The 17165-nt window shown below is 40.3% G+C and overlaps 1 protein-coding gene across 4 annotated transcripts in view; it reads right to left on the reverse strand.

The window, feature by feature from the left end:
* The window catches only part of kaznb (kazrin, periplakin interacting protein b), a 108919-nt gene that overhangs the window by 10502 nt on the left and 81252 nt on the right, over positions 1-17165 (reverse strand). For all 4 annotated transcript variants that reach the window (XR_011693218.1, XM_071494456.1, XM_071494457.1 and 1 more), the window contains exons 5-6: positions 14840-14947; positions 231-422 (exon numbers count right to left, since the gene is read on the reverse strand). Coding sequence is in view for 3 of the 4 variants with exons in the window: in XM_071494456.1 (XP_071350557.1) it covers positions 231-422; positions 14840-14947 (300 nt within the window). In the remaining variant the exon portion in view is untranslated. The remainder of the gene's footprint in view (positions 1-230; positions 423-14839; positions 14948-17165) is intronic.

Below are 17165 nucleotides of genomic sequence, written 5' to 3' on the forward strand. Positions count from 1 at the left end.
ATGTGACAGTATCTAGAAGTACTTATAATACAATACAGCAACTGATTTTCTTCTGTTTTTGTTTGTGTATCTGTTATGTTTGATATATAGCAGATGGCCCAAATGTTTGGTGACATGGTGATGAAAACAAACTTCAAACTTCAGACTAAAAGCTTGGTCAGCTTTATTTGATGTATATTAAGGATAGCTGCTGGAAAGAAGGGGACTCTGGTGGATTAGGTGAGGCTGACCTTGTAAGGCCTCCTTGGCACGGTCCAGCTCCTGCTCCTTGTCACCCAGCTGCACACGGAGCTCAGTGGCTGAGAGCAGATTGGCAGAGCAGCCTCCCTGGGTATCCTCCAGGTCCTTACTCAACATGTCCTTCATTTGCCTCAGCAGGTGGACCTCCTCTTGAAGCTGGGCTACCTCCTCACGCAACAACACTGAGGGAGACACAGAGAGGGAATTTACGGTATGCAGAAGAAGAAGAAAGAAAAGGGAAAGTATGGAAAATGAAGGGGCACAAGCAGTGGGAAATAAAGGAAATAATATCAAACAGCTGGAATTAAAGAGGAAGGGTGTGATTATGCTGCATATTTTAAAATATAGTCTAAAAAACACATCAAACCCCCACAAGACTCACAGCTCCCTCTCTGCCGTGGCTGCAGGTGTTTTAGAAATTCAGATAAACTCTGAGTGACAGGACTGGATCCAGTAAGTGAGAGACAGCAGTCTGATAAGACTTAATAAAATATCAACAACACACGCTGGAGCCGTGCTCCTCAGTGCTGTGTTTTCCATCCTCTGTGAAACACCTCCCGACCCTCGGGGAAAACAGGCAAGCAAACAGGAGCCGGAAACTAAGGAGAATACACAGTGAACTGAAGAGTGAAGTAATAAACTGGAGCTGGTGGACACGTTTGCCAAGCCAGAGGACAGAAAAGATGAAAAAAAACAAAAGAGTTCAGACAGGAACAATATGTCATAGTGATTCATATTGATTTATATTCCACACATAAAGGTAGAAGGTTACAGACAAACACACACTTTTCATAAGCACAGAGACAAATGACAAATACAAGCAAATGAAATCTGCAACTTCTGATAATAAAATTGTTCATTGTAAAGGAGAGCAAACTGTTAGGTAGATAAAAACTTCATATTTATCAGGCATGTAATAACTATGTAGAAATTGTTCAGGCAATGTGCTTCTACTCTTTCTTTTATATCTTCAAACTAAAGACCTTGGTTTTAACAATGAATCTTTATATACTATATTTCCAGTTATGAGAAATTAAAAGGTTTTTCATTCTTCATGATTGTTTATCTTACAATTCAGTGTTTCAGCTTAGTGTGTACACATGCTAACATTTGCCAAGTAGCAAACTACAGTTGAGGCTGTTGGTTATATTGTTAGTTTTGAAGATATTTGGTCATAAACCAAAGTGCTGAACAAACTGGAATTTGACCTGATGCTGGTGCTATAGAGGAAAAGTCATGGATCACCAAAGTCAGTCACATTCAACCTCTGGAATCCATGAATATACATCATTTCACGCCAATCCATACAATAATTGTTGAGATATTTCAAACTGGACCGAAGAGGAGGCAGACCGTCAGACAGTCAAACATTGCCGTCCTTAGAGCACAGGTTCTAGCATCAAAGCTAAAAAAGCTGAGTGTGCCCTTAATTGTATGCAGATCCGTAAGAATCAACATGTAAAATTCAAGGGTGATTGTGCATGTAAGGAAGTTTTTGTGTGTTTGTGTGCGTGCATGTGTGCCTCAGAGAGAAAAAGAGAAAAGGTCTCTGCAGGCCTGCAGCCAGACATTGTGGGGCTGCAGCAGCTTCGATAAGAGAGGAAGGGACAGTCCATCGGTCTCTGTCGACTCAGGACTATGGAAACACACGGGGTAGCTCTGTGCTGCATGTGACAAAATCAGTTGGTTTCCCTGAGAGAGCAATCTTTCATGGCCTTCTTGTAGCCTAAATCCGCTTATTCATCTGTTTACCTATAGGCTCTCCTATACTCGGCTTAATCCTCAACTCTAAACAAGCAGTTTAAATTATCAGATGCACTTGTTATTTGAGGGCTAATCTTATTCTTGTTGTTAGCGGTCACACAGCAGTTGTGTTTAGTAATTCAGTAATTTTCAAATGAGCCAATTTGAACCATTTCCCTTTTTGAACAGAATCTCTGAATAGTTCAGTAGTTTAGTACCATGTACCATCACACATACAGCATTGGTGTGTTTCACATTTAGATGACTGCAAATCAATTAAAAAAAATGTGTCTTCAGGATTATTTACAGTGAATTTAGTGAGAACTGTGTGTAACGTGGAGAGAAATCAATAACATCATTCTCCCAAATCCAATATTGCATTTATTTCCAGAATCAGCCCCTAACCCATAATATCCACAGACCAAAACACACACACACAGAAGCTCAGGTACCTATAAATCCATTCCTATACTTTCTCCTCTTTACAGTTTGCTGCCTCAAACTGGGGGTGAAATCTCAGCAAAGAACACTTCCCTAACCTTCTCCAAATACGTGACCATTTCCCCTCTAAAGAATGTGTGAAGGGAGCAGATGGAAAAGCTGCTTCACTGCATGCTGACCTGAGTTCCTTCCTGTAGATCTCCCTATCTTCCTGTAGATAATGTACCTCCACATACACTGTTTCATGCAATCTAAAAAAGCTATTTCAATTGACAGGAGTCAGATCAACTGTACACAATCTATATGCTGTTATCATCTGGGCTCTCTCCTCTCCGACCCTTGAGTGGTTGTGCAGTCAGCCGGGCCAAGCTATTAGAGTCCTCCCACAGAAGAAGAAGCCCCACTCTTTTTCCTACTTAGCAGTGGCCCATTCAATTAACGTCTCATCCAAGCCTTCCATTACAGTGTCCATCAAAGCCACTCAGGACCAGGCCATCACTCCCTGTCCCCTTCCCACATAGCCTAGCTGTCACAAGCCAGCACACACACACACACACACACACATACACACACACACACACACACACACACACACACACACACACACACACACACACACACACACACACACACACACACACATCCAAACAGAATTGAAGAGAGCATAGTTGCTGTTGGCTGATGATTAGGCTTGAGAAAAAGCAGAGGCTCAGTCGTCTGCCCAGGAAGGTGAAGCAAAGCCTGGCAATGTGTGGATTGGTGGTCAAAAAACCTGAACTAGTCTCCTCTGAACCATATGCAGGATTAAAACGGCCCTATTTATATACTTGAATGATCAAAGACGCTTAATGTGAGCTTTGTTGCAATATTGAGTTTGGATGAGAGGTTAAATTTAAAGTTATTGCTCTTGTTGCAAAAAACCTCATCCTATTTTTAAAAGTGGTTTTCTAATTATTCCTAGTGCAGCCAAACTGGACTGGGTTTTGATTGGCCTCCGTCATTAAACACTTACTTTCCAATCAGGCACTTTCACAGCAAGTGAACTGACAAACACCTCGAAAGCTTCACTCAGCAGGGTTGACTGATCTGACCCAGAGAGTGCTGCTTTTCAATTTAATATTTTGACTTTTACTTTTTTAATAATTCGCCCAAACTGTGAAAGGGTTGGTTAATCCAAGTTACAAAAAAAACTCTATTTTATTCATTTCCTCTCATGGTCTCAGATAGTTTTGTTCTCATTTGGCTTTGGCAAAGTTTTGAAATGTCTGTCTCTGAGATTTCTTCCACCACCCCAATAAAATAGGAGTGAATGGAATTTTCTTCGTGCTGGCTGCCGTTTGGTCTATGAAATGTCAGAAAAAACAAAAATACAAAATAAAAATGTCCATGCATGTTTTGTGCAACAAACAGTCCAAACCACAAAAATAGAGAGAAAAGCTAACAATACAGAAGCTACAGTATAACTAGAGATTTTATATTTGGCTTTTTTTGTGTAATTAAAAAAAAAAAAGGCTTCAAATGATGATTAATTGAGCCTGGACTGATGCATCTCCCTCCTTGCTTAAGTGTTGCCCTGTGTCTGCCACCAGACCTCTGCAGCTAATCCAGACTGCTGTTACCTCTGGTGCTGGCGAACTGATCCTTCCTCCCTCCAAACCCTGAACCAAACCCCAGTCTGACCACTGTGCATAAATATGTCTAGTTAAATAAAAAAGTAAAAAAATCTTCAGGCACGTACTGTTGCACTGAGCATGATTTTTATTTTCATTTATCTGAAAGACACAGCCAGTTCTTGATGATGCAGTAGCTCTTCCTCCTACATGATCTGAATGCACTTTGCAAGTCGTGCGTTGGACAAAGCATATGCCAAATGAATGTCATGTCACTGATTATTTCATAAACAATGTTGCTGTTACTCTGCAGAGTTCACAGACCCTCAGAGCGTAGCAGTAAAAAGTGTTGACACTGAGGTCTGTGGATAATTCAGAGTAACTGTGACATTGTTACCACAAAGCAACACATTGCTCTTAAATTGTTAAAATCTTTTTTTAACAGTTTTTTTTAATGCTGTGAAAAACACATGCAGCAGAGGTCTTAGAGACAGACATCTCAAATTTTGGACAAATAAAAACTAAACTATAGAACCTTTGTTAGTAGGTGAACATTTTCAAGTACTTTGGAATTTAGGTGGAACGGCTTTCTACCTTAACTGCGGGAAAATTTTCTGTAAAACATTATGAAAACCATCGTTTCAGTGAACCCTAGTCAACCTGAAAGCAGAACCATGAAAATAATATGGGGTGACTGAGAACGGTGTCAAAAATCTCTGGTGTGACAGCAGCCAACCGCTCTGCCCTGAGGAGTTTCGATGTGCATGGCTGTCACTTTCCCACCTCAGTCTCCCTGACAATTCACATCTGTGTAATTTTATTTAGTACAGTGATGCCACTCAGCTAATTCTGTGCAAGACGAAGCCGGAGGCGACGATGCTGCCTGTTCCTCTCCTCTAATCTCTTAGGTACAGTAACTGATAGTTGGATAATAAGGTCATACAGAATGTAGACATACGACGGTGTCACAATTGTCCACTTAAGGTGATATTTCTTAACAGAAGACTCCTGTGAACAACCAAATCATATTAGCAGTCTTGTTGGATACTGGAGAAGTCAAGAGCAAAGAAAATGAACAACCTGCCTCCCTGCTCTCTTTAAATGATCCATGCACCTTGATATTCCTGCTGAACCTTTCTAAGGTTTTATCAGTTGATCAAAATGTGGCCTTTAGGAAAAAGATGCTTTAACCATTTCCTTGTCATTTCCTGAAAGGTCTCATTTTTCTTGAAGTAGAACTGAGCTTGTAAACGATTCTTTAACATTTGTAGAAGACAAGAATACTGAATGTTATTATAACCAGTCAACATGTTTACATATAGCACAGTATTAGGATTCATCTTTAGTTGTCAGTTTTGACAATCATTTGGAAATGAAGGAGTTTTGTTTGCTTCAGCTGACTTTTCAGTGTTTTCTTCTTTCCTATCAGCTCTCTTGAGGTTTTGGTGCACAGCTACAATATGCTATCTATAAGATGGGCATTTTGTGTGTGTGTGTGTGTGTGTGTGTGTGTGTGTGTGTGTTTGTCAGTGGGGTGGGCGCACAGTTGAGGTTAGGGGAATTGAGGCTAAAGAATGAAAACAGTAATAGCTTTCTACAGAAAGTGCTGAGGGATTTTCTGCTGTTATATTGCAGGGAGTTCAGCTCATAAAGCAGGACATCAAAGCAACGTCACATTTCTCAAACAAATTACTATGCAGCAAATCAGTAATCATAAGGACAACTGTATCAAAGTTTTCTTTATACAAAATTATAAGCAATGTGACAAATGTTCACTGGGGATGCAGAGGGAGGTAAAAAAACAAAACAAAACAATGCAACAAAAGCTTTTCTGTAACTCGCTGATATGAGCAGAGCTGTTTCAAACAACCAAGAAAGTGTTTAAAATGCTTACTCAAAGCCTCCTAATAAGCTATTCTTTCATAAGCTCCTTTTATTGATAAACTTTACCCAGAATTCACCAATAAAAACATCAAAAACTTGTTTCCCAGGACCAGGTACTGCTCAGAGGCTTTGTGTGAAATGGGAAACATTATGTAAGTGTGTACCTGCAATGCAGGTGACAGTGTTGACTCAAACTGTCAGCCTCCCTGAGGGCGAGTGAGCAAGCACCATGTCTCTCTAACTGCTTGTGTGCTAAATGATACAATAACTACTGGACCAAACTTTACCTCTATGGCACAATAAGTCACATCCTCCTGACCTTTCATACCTCAGTGATTAAGTTCCACAAGATCATGGTTAATACTGCTAAAATAACATTTTGTATAAAACCATAACCAGAGAATCAGAATCAAAACCCCACATATAGAGACACTATGTTAAACTAAGCTTATTAGACTCAGTCCTGTACCATAAAATGAGATTTAAAGATGATGGCTGGATAAAAAACAAAATGTAATTGTACATTTATAAAAATACACCAGCAACGACAAGAAAGACTCCCATTAAAGCTCACTTTCTCTGTTTCCTGATAGCAATAAACTTTGTGTATTGTATATTAAATAGCTCCATAATGTTATGGCTGCAGGACTATAACACTTTTGCCTGATTGATCAATAAATTAAGCAATAGAAACAAATGTTTTTTTATTCATCAAATACAGTCAAGCCTTTCTGAAACTGAGTGGATGATGCAGAGATGAAAAGCCAGTTATTTTCACTCTACCATCACATGTACACTACTGCACAAAATGAACACCAGAAGGCAAACAGACGCCTCGGCATTATATATGTAATATTATCTAATCGGTTATGAACACATACTCATCATTATATTAGTCCATGCAGTGCAGTGTCTTCTCTTGTTGCTGCTCTATTACTTGATTTGTGTGTGTGTGTGTGTGTGTGTGTTTGTGTGTGTGTGTGTGTGTGTGTGTGTGTGTGTGTGTGTGTGTGTGCTCACAGCTGGCTTTTTCTGCACTGTATTATGAGAGGAGCATATGCCTGCTAAGCTCTGGCCTCCACTAATTATAGTATAAAGATCAGTTGAGATTGTCCTGGGAGAAGACAGCAGTCTGCCTCAGCTCTTGATCAAACACATCATGCAGGTAACACAGTGGCCTTGACAGCCAGCAAAAATAGACACTGGATGGACTGAAATAACCCATGGAACTAATGTATTGACGAGTGCGCAATAAGCCTCATCTTGTTAATAATCTGTGTTGCTGTAGAGTTTTTTTTCTCAAATGGCACCACCCTGTCTATCTCAAGACAATTAAACTCCAAAGGTGAGAACAGGTTAAATATAGAATGGATAGCAGGGGTTAGCATAAACCATAAATTTCAAGGTACGCTCTCAAATCTTGTATGTTATCCTTTGTTTGTAGAAATGCTAGCAGCAAGGCTCTAGAGGTGGCAATGTTTCTATGTTGGTCTGTGACATTTGTGGTTTTAGGTATAATATCGTGACAACTGTTGGGTGGGTTGTCAAATTTAGTTCAAAAAATTCATTCACCCTCTAAATATCAGCATGTTAGCATTGTCAGTGTGAGCACTTTGCCATGTTGGCATTAGCATTTAGCATCAAAGCCACACTGTGGCTAAGTACAGCCGCACAGAGGCACTGGCATGGCTGTGGACCAAGTCTTGTTTTAAAATCAGGCACTAAAGCTAAAATAGAAAAAAAAAAACAACAACAAAAAACAGACCCAACTTTTGTACAACCATTCCAAATTCTATGACACAGATAAGTCTTTTTTACAAAACTTCATATTAGAAAAATGTCTGTTTGGAGTTTCCCCTCAAAGAAACATGAAACATCCTGTGATCTCTGAGCAGTCTGTTTACAACTCCAGACAAAAGGACAATCCAAACACTCTTTAAGGATTTATGAAAGAACAATATCAAATGAGCACCAAACCCCAATCTGACAGAAAGACAGAAAGGAGGGAAAGCTGGAGAAAAGACAACTCAGACTGAGAGGATTCACAAATAAACACTTCATTCTGTCAGGGGCTCCCTGCCACGTCTCAAATCACAGGGACGTTGGGCGCGTGGGAGGAAGAGGTAGGCTGCAGCGATTAGGGGCGTTTTTAAATCTTCCGCAGGACTATATTTAGCATCTTTATTGTTAATTTGTACTATTGTCTCAGGGATGAACTTGTGCAGTAAAGGAACAGAGGTTGTGTAGACCTGTGTGGACTGCATAGAGCCAAATTTGACACGCTTACGTTACATAGCAGTAGACGCAGCGACGAGTCCTTATATCACACAGGAGACTGAAAAGAACCAGGAGAAAAAACCTAATTCTAATCCATTGACAGAGAGGCTCCAAGCCCTGTACTTTCCACATCCTAAAAAGGCTCTACATGTGAGGGTCAGGTCCATTTCCCACTCAGTGTATTACACTGCCTCTCTGTAATACATATGAGCTTAAATAATGCATGTTTCTGGCTCTCACAGCTACCTGACCAGAGTATTCACCACTTAATGGTAATTCATCGTGGTCACCAGACAAAAACATCAATCTCTGGTTCAGCACATATTAAATTCTAATATGTAAACTGACTTTATTCATTTATCATTTTTCCTCTGAAAAATACTTCACATACTGCACTTGAAAACACATACGTGCCTGGGCCAATGCAGCAGACCAGAATATATCGAGTAAACATGAGGTCCCGCATATTTATATATATATGTACATTTTTTGTTGATGTGTATGTATCTGTGCACATGTGCAAGTGTACACGTGTTTCATATATCTAAGAGTTTATACGCTATCTATTGGGAACAGTTTCCATTAATTAATTGCCTGTGGGTTTACATTACAACTGAGGTCAGCACAAGGATGCCAAGTGCAGATAGCTGTAATTGATTCACACGTTTATTATGTGCAGATTGGGCACGCCGCCAAGGATGTGCCACTGGAAGAACATTGAGAACTTGGACAAGGCTATTTAGATTTCTAACACTGCCGTCGGGTGCTGCATTTTGAAAAACATACCCTCACTGTCACTTGACACTGGTATCATTCACCCTGCATGGGTTTAGTTGACATGAAGTGAATTAGCCTGTGATTAAGCAAATTAAGCTGGCTCACATGGAGGCTCTGACTAGGAAACAGAGCCCTTTGATTTATGTCAGCATGTCATAATAATATTATATTTATGATCACTGGATATGCCAGTGTTATCCAGAGCGTTCAAGCTGTTTTGACTGATATTGGATGAGTCTGAATGTCCCGCACTCAGCTCTGTGCACCGAACCCTCACACACTTCGACTTACATACTGTAACCTGTGTCAAGTTTCTGAGGTCAGGAGGGTGCAGGGACTTCTAAGGCTGTATGACAAATTTATGTATGAGGTAGTTTGTGAAATCATGTTAGAGACATTTCTGTGGACAGCAAAGCGTGAGGCCAACATTTCATACTTTATGTAGTTTAAAGGAATAGTTCAACATTTTGGGGAATTTCCTTTCATGTCAGATAAAAGTTAAATGAGTAGGTCGATAGCACTCTCACATCTGTATGATAAATACATGTATTGATTAAACAGAAGAGATTTAAAATTTTAACAAGTGAGCTTAAGAGGTTCTCATGGGCAGATTTTTAAAAATGTTTGACAGAGTAAGGCTTGTTTCCAGTCTTAACGTTAGATAACTGGCTGCTGGCTTCTTATTTACTATATAGACATGAGAGTGGCACAGATATTCTGATCAAACTCCAGGCAAGAAAGCAATTAGTGTATTGGTTAGTGTCATGGAGTGCTTGTTGTTAATTTGCTGTTAATAAGCACAACAGTACTGTTGGACCAAACCATTGCCATCATACTCAACAAAGGGTGACGTCACCCAACTTGTACAGATCACTGAGGTAAAAAAAAAAAAAATGGTACAGGGTATTGTTTTGTTTTGAATCTGTAGTGGGAACTAAACATCTGTCAGAAACAGCAAGATCCGGTTTGAGGAGAACTAAAAAAATCTACATGATTTGATACACAACCTCCCTCATGTCCTGGGGCATTGCAGGCAGAATAATCCCACAAGCTGCATGTGGTGCCTGTTCTGCTGGAGCTGCTACTGAAGCTTGTATGTGTGAAGCTTTGAAAAGCCTTTCTGAGGTAAAATATGGCAATAAATACCTGCTCTGTGCTCATTATTAGTGAGAGATACACATGTGGAGATGATGAAAGTAATAATAGTCCTTGATTAGCTCAGCCTAGCTTGACTAGCACCTGTATGCAGCTCCCATAAAGCCTGGGTAGAAATGAAATTGAGCACAATTAAACTGTTGAAACAACAAAACAAAACAAAACACAATGAAGCTATGCCACATGTTCCCTCTAGTGGTCTTGGTCAAGGACAGTGGAGCATGACGCTGACACTGACTGTGCCATCTGTCTGTTGCCGTGCAATTGGTCAAACTCATTATCTTCTGCAATTCTGAGTGGTGACCTCAGGGTGCACAGAACATGAGCCACAGGAGAAGTCAGAAAAAACACAGTGGGATCAAACTCTTTCTCTCTCTTCATTCATAAACCACCACAACAGACATGAGTGCATATGAATGTTAAGAGGTACACAAACACAAACATCAAAAAACCTATTAACAGCATCTGAATAACAATAATTTCTCCAAGACAGAAACTCTTCCATACAACCTTAATGGCTTCAAAAAGCTTCTCTTAACATTTTCAATCAACCATGATGCATCTTCTGTTACTGGATAATGTGTCTGGTTCCTACATTAATCCAAACACAAGAGCCAGTGTAGATATGATTGTCCCTTGGTGCTATTTTCTCCCATGCAAGCTTTAGTGTGTCTGCTGAGCTACTCAAGTCTGTAACACTGCACAGTATCTGGCCAAATACTACTCCTTTCAAATACAATGCTTATAGAAGATTAACAGATTACCATGTTATCCATAGGAGCATGTCATATCTAGGTCAGCATTTGGTTCTTAAGTAAAACAATAAATAAGTCTGGGATAACAGATTTAAATAAATCAGTGTCTATATTAAAGGGCTGTGCCAAAGAGTTGATGTACAAAAATGAATCATGTCAAATAACCCTCAGTGTTTACTTAAGCAAAACAAAAACACTGTGGACCATTTTCATCACTGATAGTAAATATATATATCAACATGGGTTCTGGGAACTTGTAATGCACATTTTTCACAATTTGCTCACTTTATATAGATAATTAATTGATTAATCAAGAAAATAACAGGTAGATTAATTGATGATGTAAATATTTATTATTTGCAAGCCTACTTCTCATAATGTAGATTTTTAAATAAATAATAATGTTTTTTATTTTATAAAATGATCATATTTTTAAAATAAAATTAACAATTATCTATAAATGTAGTGATTACAAAGCACGAGATTTCCATTTGCTAATAGAATAAAAATGTAAATTAGCATAAAATTAAAGTAGAATAGAATCAATTTTGACTACTTTCAATACTGTTTAATCTTAAACAATTCACCAAATTTTTAATTAAATTAAAAATCTTAAACTGCACAGTAGCTAGTATCAATAGCTATAATAGTAAAAAGTACAAGATTTCCCAGTGACATTTAGTACATAAAGTAACATAATATTTGAACAACAATTGCCTCAAACGTGCACTTAAGTAGAGTGCTTAAGGTAAATGAAGTGTACTCTCCACCACTGCAGACTGTACAGATCTCCATGACGAACATGGGGTTTGAGTAATGAAACAGTTTGGCTGTGATACTCAAATTCCTCTCATACAATCAATGTGGGTTACCACACATACATATACGTACATCAACTTTAACTCGCTCACACACCACTGACCTCAGGCAGTTTGGTTTCATGGCTCACACTATCCCTCCAACACACACCAACAACATCTTTTCTCCCCCCGTCTCTTCTTCTACCTGCCTCTCTCTGTCACTCACCAGCCTTCCCGTCCTCCCTCTCGGACCTCATGTCCTCCTTGGCACAGGCTCCGCTCGGCTCCACTGTCAACTGTGGTGTGAGTTCTCATAGCAGGTGAAAAAAATAAAAGACAGCACACACACACACACCAACACACACACGCATATATATATATGTACAGGCCACTGCACACACCATTCAAACCAACGCACACAATGCACCACCACAGCCAGCCGCTCCCAGCCCTTCTCCCTGATGCTCCGCCCAGTCAGGTAACTAGGAAGTTGTCCACTGAGAGCCACTCAGCTACATTTCCTGCTTCTTTTCTTTCTTTTTTTTCCTCCTCTGAATGAGCCTCTTTTTCTCCCCCACTTTCTGTATACCTGTTTAGTGACACGCCCAGAGGCAGTTTGGACAACTTTCACCCCCACACCCACTCCCGCTTTTCATCTTTCTTTCCCCATAGTGTACAAACAAGTCAGAGGGGGAGGGGAATCCAAACTGCACCTCGGGGCTCAGGTAATGAACCAGGTGAGTCAGTAGAGCTCTCGCTCCACCTGATGGCCGAGAGCTAGCAGAGGACAATGTGTGCAATTACACTCACTGACTAGAACGGAGAACAATACACTCCTCTGTATGAAAGCCAAGCACTCCCTCTGAGCCCACAATGCCTTTGTAGCCTACATGAGTTTACATTACTCACTTCCTGAATGTGAATGTGTGTTTTGGCCAGAGGAGATAGGAATGTAAACTCTGAATAAAAATGCTCTGACAAAAAAAAAAAAAAAAAAAAAAAAAAAAAAAGGATAACGACAGCGGTGAGATGATATGAACCAAACTGCCTTAGCCGTACACACTCAGATTGGATTATTAATATGAGCTCTCCAGTGTTATCTTTAATCCTCCAGGGATTTGTCGTTGGACTGTTCTTCTGCCCGGTGCTGACTACAAACAGTAGATGTTATGTTAGATGGGAACGCTGATGTGTGTGGACACAGTTACAGAGTAAATAAGGTTAAGGTTGGTCCAGTTTGCTGCTCAGGGCTCTCTCAGCCTGAAACCTTAAGGCAGGTATAAGCCGGTAGTTTGAGGAAAACAGATAGAGCTTCAGCTGAATTAATTCAGCCTGCAGAGCCCAGCTGGATATAAACTTATAATGAAATTCTTAGTTTATGAGCACTTGAGTGGTGTAAGTAGCATACTAAAGCACGACAAGCATAACGTATGTGTGTGTGTGTATGTGTGTGTGTGTTTGTGTGCAAGCGAAATTTGACTTAAACCTCTTGCAATGAAAGACGTGGCAGCAGTTCAGAGCGAGCATGCCATTTGTCCTGCCTGTCAGAGGCTGACGTCCAGCGTTTTAGCTTCGTGCAAAGATCAGATGTGCTCTAACCAGGCACTTGTCACACGAGGCAATGGATCTGTCAATCACATGCTGACATCTCAAGGACTACTAGCAGGCTCATTCTCCCTGAGTGATCAGATCTGAGACGAAAGATTGCCACAATAATTCCTCTACGGTGGACACAATTAACACTTTATTATATTTTGCACTGGCTGTTGCTACAATACCTCACAGAGACAAATTAGTACAATTTTCACATATGTTGACGATTTCCACTTAGATTAGAATTTGAACTTGTCTGAATCAAGCTATCTTTAACTTGTCTGAAGAGCTACAGTATTTTTTATGACGAAGATATTTTTTACCAAATGTAGCACTTCATAATTCTAAGGTCATGCTGTAGCCTGCCTCTCAGCTACACTGAATCTTATTCACGGCATTGCTTTTATCCTGACAGTTCTTCAATCTGAAATTTTCCACTCCTCACTGTCCTTATTCTTCAGCTTAACTCCCTGTATCACTATGTCATTCATTTGCTTTGCTCACATTAAAGCCAGTAGAAATCTTAAAAGCCTTCTTTTTCTACCCTCTGCTCTCCCTTTTCTCAGCTGCACACGGCTGACCTGTCAGTCTGCATTATCAGTGCTGGGGGAGTGTTGATAGAAAGCCGGGACTGAGTGGCATTAAAATATTAGCTAGCCTTGAGAGAGAAAAGGAGGCGAAAAAAAGAGAAGGAGGGGGGAGTGAGAGCACTGATAGACACTGGGAGAAGAAGGAGAATGAGTGACTGGGATCACCATTGTCGCTGCCCACTGTTGATGGAAATGACATGAGGCTTGTCTAATAGCCACAGAACATACTCTGCCAGCTTCAAGGTACTAGATTGGATAAAAAGATTGGCGTTACAATTATGTCGCATAGATTACTTTCTGGTGTGGTGTCAGTGGGAGAACAACAAAGAGTAACAGCCGTCATTATGATGAGAAAAAGAAAGGGACACAAAGCTTATAGATTAAGCAACAATACACATGCCATCAATAGACTTTGTGATCGATACTTTTTGTGGTGCGTATTATTACAAGCTGGTCAGTTTGATTACCACACACGAGAGACTGAGAGAGACCATTATCCCGAGGCACACAGCCTCTTTATAAACATTTTATTCCTCAGACTGATGACAATGATTGGAGAAAATAAGTGGCCTTGCTGCAATGCAATAATTGCACATTACAATAAAACTCTAGTGCAATAAACCTCAATAAAGTGGCATTCAGATTAAAACAGTTTTCAAAGTAAAATGCTTTTCTCTGGTGAGAAGTCAAGCAGGTCTCTCAGTCTTATTCCAGTCTGTATTTGGTGACAAAACATGTTATTTTGCTGCGATAAATCAAAGCCTGCGGTGAACGTTAAGGCCCTCGTGGCCAGGCAGGTACTGAGAGCTGTTATCTGATTGTTCTCACACTCTTAGCCTGCACAGGCCTTTGCTCCAGTGTTAACCTCTCAGTCAAGCCGACAGCTCAGTGTCTTTTAACTGCCAGGATAAATCACTGTGCACACTTCCCGCTGTCACCAAGGCAACACCTTATATTTTTGAGCAACATCGTACCTTTGCCTAGCGAGCAGTCTGGCGTGCCAAAGTCCATCAGGCTGGATATCTCTGTCGGGTAGCACATGTCTGTCACCACTGTCTTCTGTCTGTGATGCACTGATGGATCTGCAGAGGACAGAAATTAACAATGAATTTCAGAGTCATTTAAATCAAATCTTTATGCCGTCATCAAAACTTCATATTCGTATTCACAAAGCCGGGATGTTCAGATATCTTAGACTCTATTTACGTGTGTGAGTGCTTTGTGTGTACAGCCGTGAAGCTGTAGCGGGCCTGTTAAATCAGATGATTCATTCTGACGTTATGTCAATTTGACTCAGAGCTTTCAGACACGCTGCAAATATGAACGTCTCCTACAAATCACTGAAGTTGTGTTCAGCATTTCAAAGCAATAACAGCGCACAAACTAAAATAGTCATGATGCATTCTTGTCTCATTATTTTACTATGCCTGACTAACCTTTCATCCTTTTCTCTTGCTTTAGATTAGTTGCTTTCTTCTTTAAATCTTTCACACCTCTTCTTTCCTCAAATAATATCCGTATGTTTATATTTTTTCAACAATGCCCTGCAGACCCATTTTTACACTCTGTACATTCAGCGAATGACACTGATCAAGGACTTCTCTGAGCTTCACTGACTGAGGTTTGCCTGCTCATCATTTTCTCTCCTTTCACTTAGTTATTTCAAAATGAAAGTGTACTGAAGGACCATGGTTCTCTTTTTGAATCAAGGTCCCCGTGTCCACTGCCTTTCCTCCACCCACTTCTCTAAATGTTTCACCTCAATGTGTAAAGCATGAACTGCTATAAAAAGGAGTGATTATTGGAGGCAGCAATAGTCTCGCTGTGAGTGGTTTTGTAGAACAGACACCATAGCATTACGCCGGAAATGATTTTCTCTTGAAGAGGGCTTCAGATCCTGCTACTGATCTGAAATCTTCAAACTGTAAGTAATTGTGCTGATCTCATACATCCTTCTGAGGCTATAAATGTCGGATATCATGTCAGATAAAGGCATGACAGCACCTCCTGTATATGTGCAAATGAAGTACTTAAACTAAACATGTTTTCTAGTCTAACCATGAACCTCATCCATGAGTACAGCAATAATGTACCATCAGATGCCTTCAGCTGTTCCATCTGCCCAACCACTCTCCCATAACAGTGACCTCACTCTTCCCCTCCTAATCTACATATTTTGACAGCTTCATTTTCATGGCCGTATGGTATTTATCTAAATCACTGACCTTCCCCTCCCTCATCCCCTCCTCCGTCCCCCTGACCTGTCGATAATTGTTAAAGTGTTGTTGGGCTGACCTTTTCCTCTGTCTTTAATATGGAGATTGGGCAGCAGGCAGGCTCATGCTTGCATGCTCGGCTGCTCTTAGGCTGCCTTACTTACCAACAATAATGAGAAAGAAGGAGCGAGACATAGAGGATGAAGCAGCTGGAAGTGGGACAAATCCAAAGACAAAATATTCCAACACTTAGCTGAAGGTGTTGATTCTTTGTACACATGAAAATAAAGATGCCAATACATAAATGGATGGCGACAAGAACACCTTCCTCAATTTGGAGAGCTGGTATTTAAAAGTGCCTCCTCCATGTGTGTTCCATATAATAAACATGTTTCACCTTGATGCTTCAACATGTTTTGGTTGTCTGAGCTTGGTTCACTGGTTTAGGTGACCTCCCATTCCAAAGGAGCACTTTGTTCAAGGGGAAAAGACCTTGTCACTGTGTCTGTGTCCATGCTGCAAAGCATGTGAATGTGTGAACCAGGGAGAATGGATGTATTCTGAGCATTATATCTGCAACCACACCTCTGCCTGGTTCAACCTCTGCTGTGAGAGGGTAAAGGTTATGGAAATGATGAGGCAGACCTGTGGCGGGCTATCTGTACACCAGCTGACCAGACCAGGCAGCACATGGAGCACAAACAACAGGCAAATGACTGTGATGTCAACCAATATCAGAACAATGCAGGATTGCAAATGTTTTCAGCAGTTGTATCACATCATGTCACATCTTCATCTCTCAATGAAATCATGTGTCTTTACAATGATAAATCTGCACCGGGCCTGTTGTCGGATCTGGTCATTATGTAATTACTGTAAAAGTCAGCTGAATTTTAAAAAAAAACAACAACAAATCCTTCTTTGCAATCAAAAGCCATGTCAAAGTGACAAATGTATTATATTTGGGCTCGTATATATCCTGAAATGTTCTTGCAGTCCTCATGCATCTGGAGGGATGAGCAGTTATGTGTGTTTGACTGACAGCAGAGCTGATGATGTAGCAATTTTAACTGCTCTCTAAGGA

Source organism: Trachinotus anak, unplaced genomic scaffold (genome assembly GCF_046630095.1).
Source record: "Trachinotus anak isolate AG129_WGS33_773 ecotype Australia unplaced genomic scaffold, CSIRO_AGI_Tana_v1 ptg000013l, whole genome shotgun sequence".
Lineage (NCBI taxonomy): Eukaryota > Metazoa > Chordata > Actinopteri > Carangiformes > Carangidae > Trachinotus > Trachinotus anak.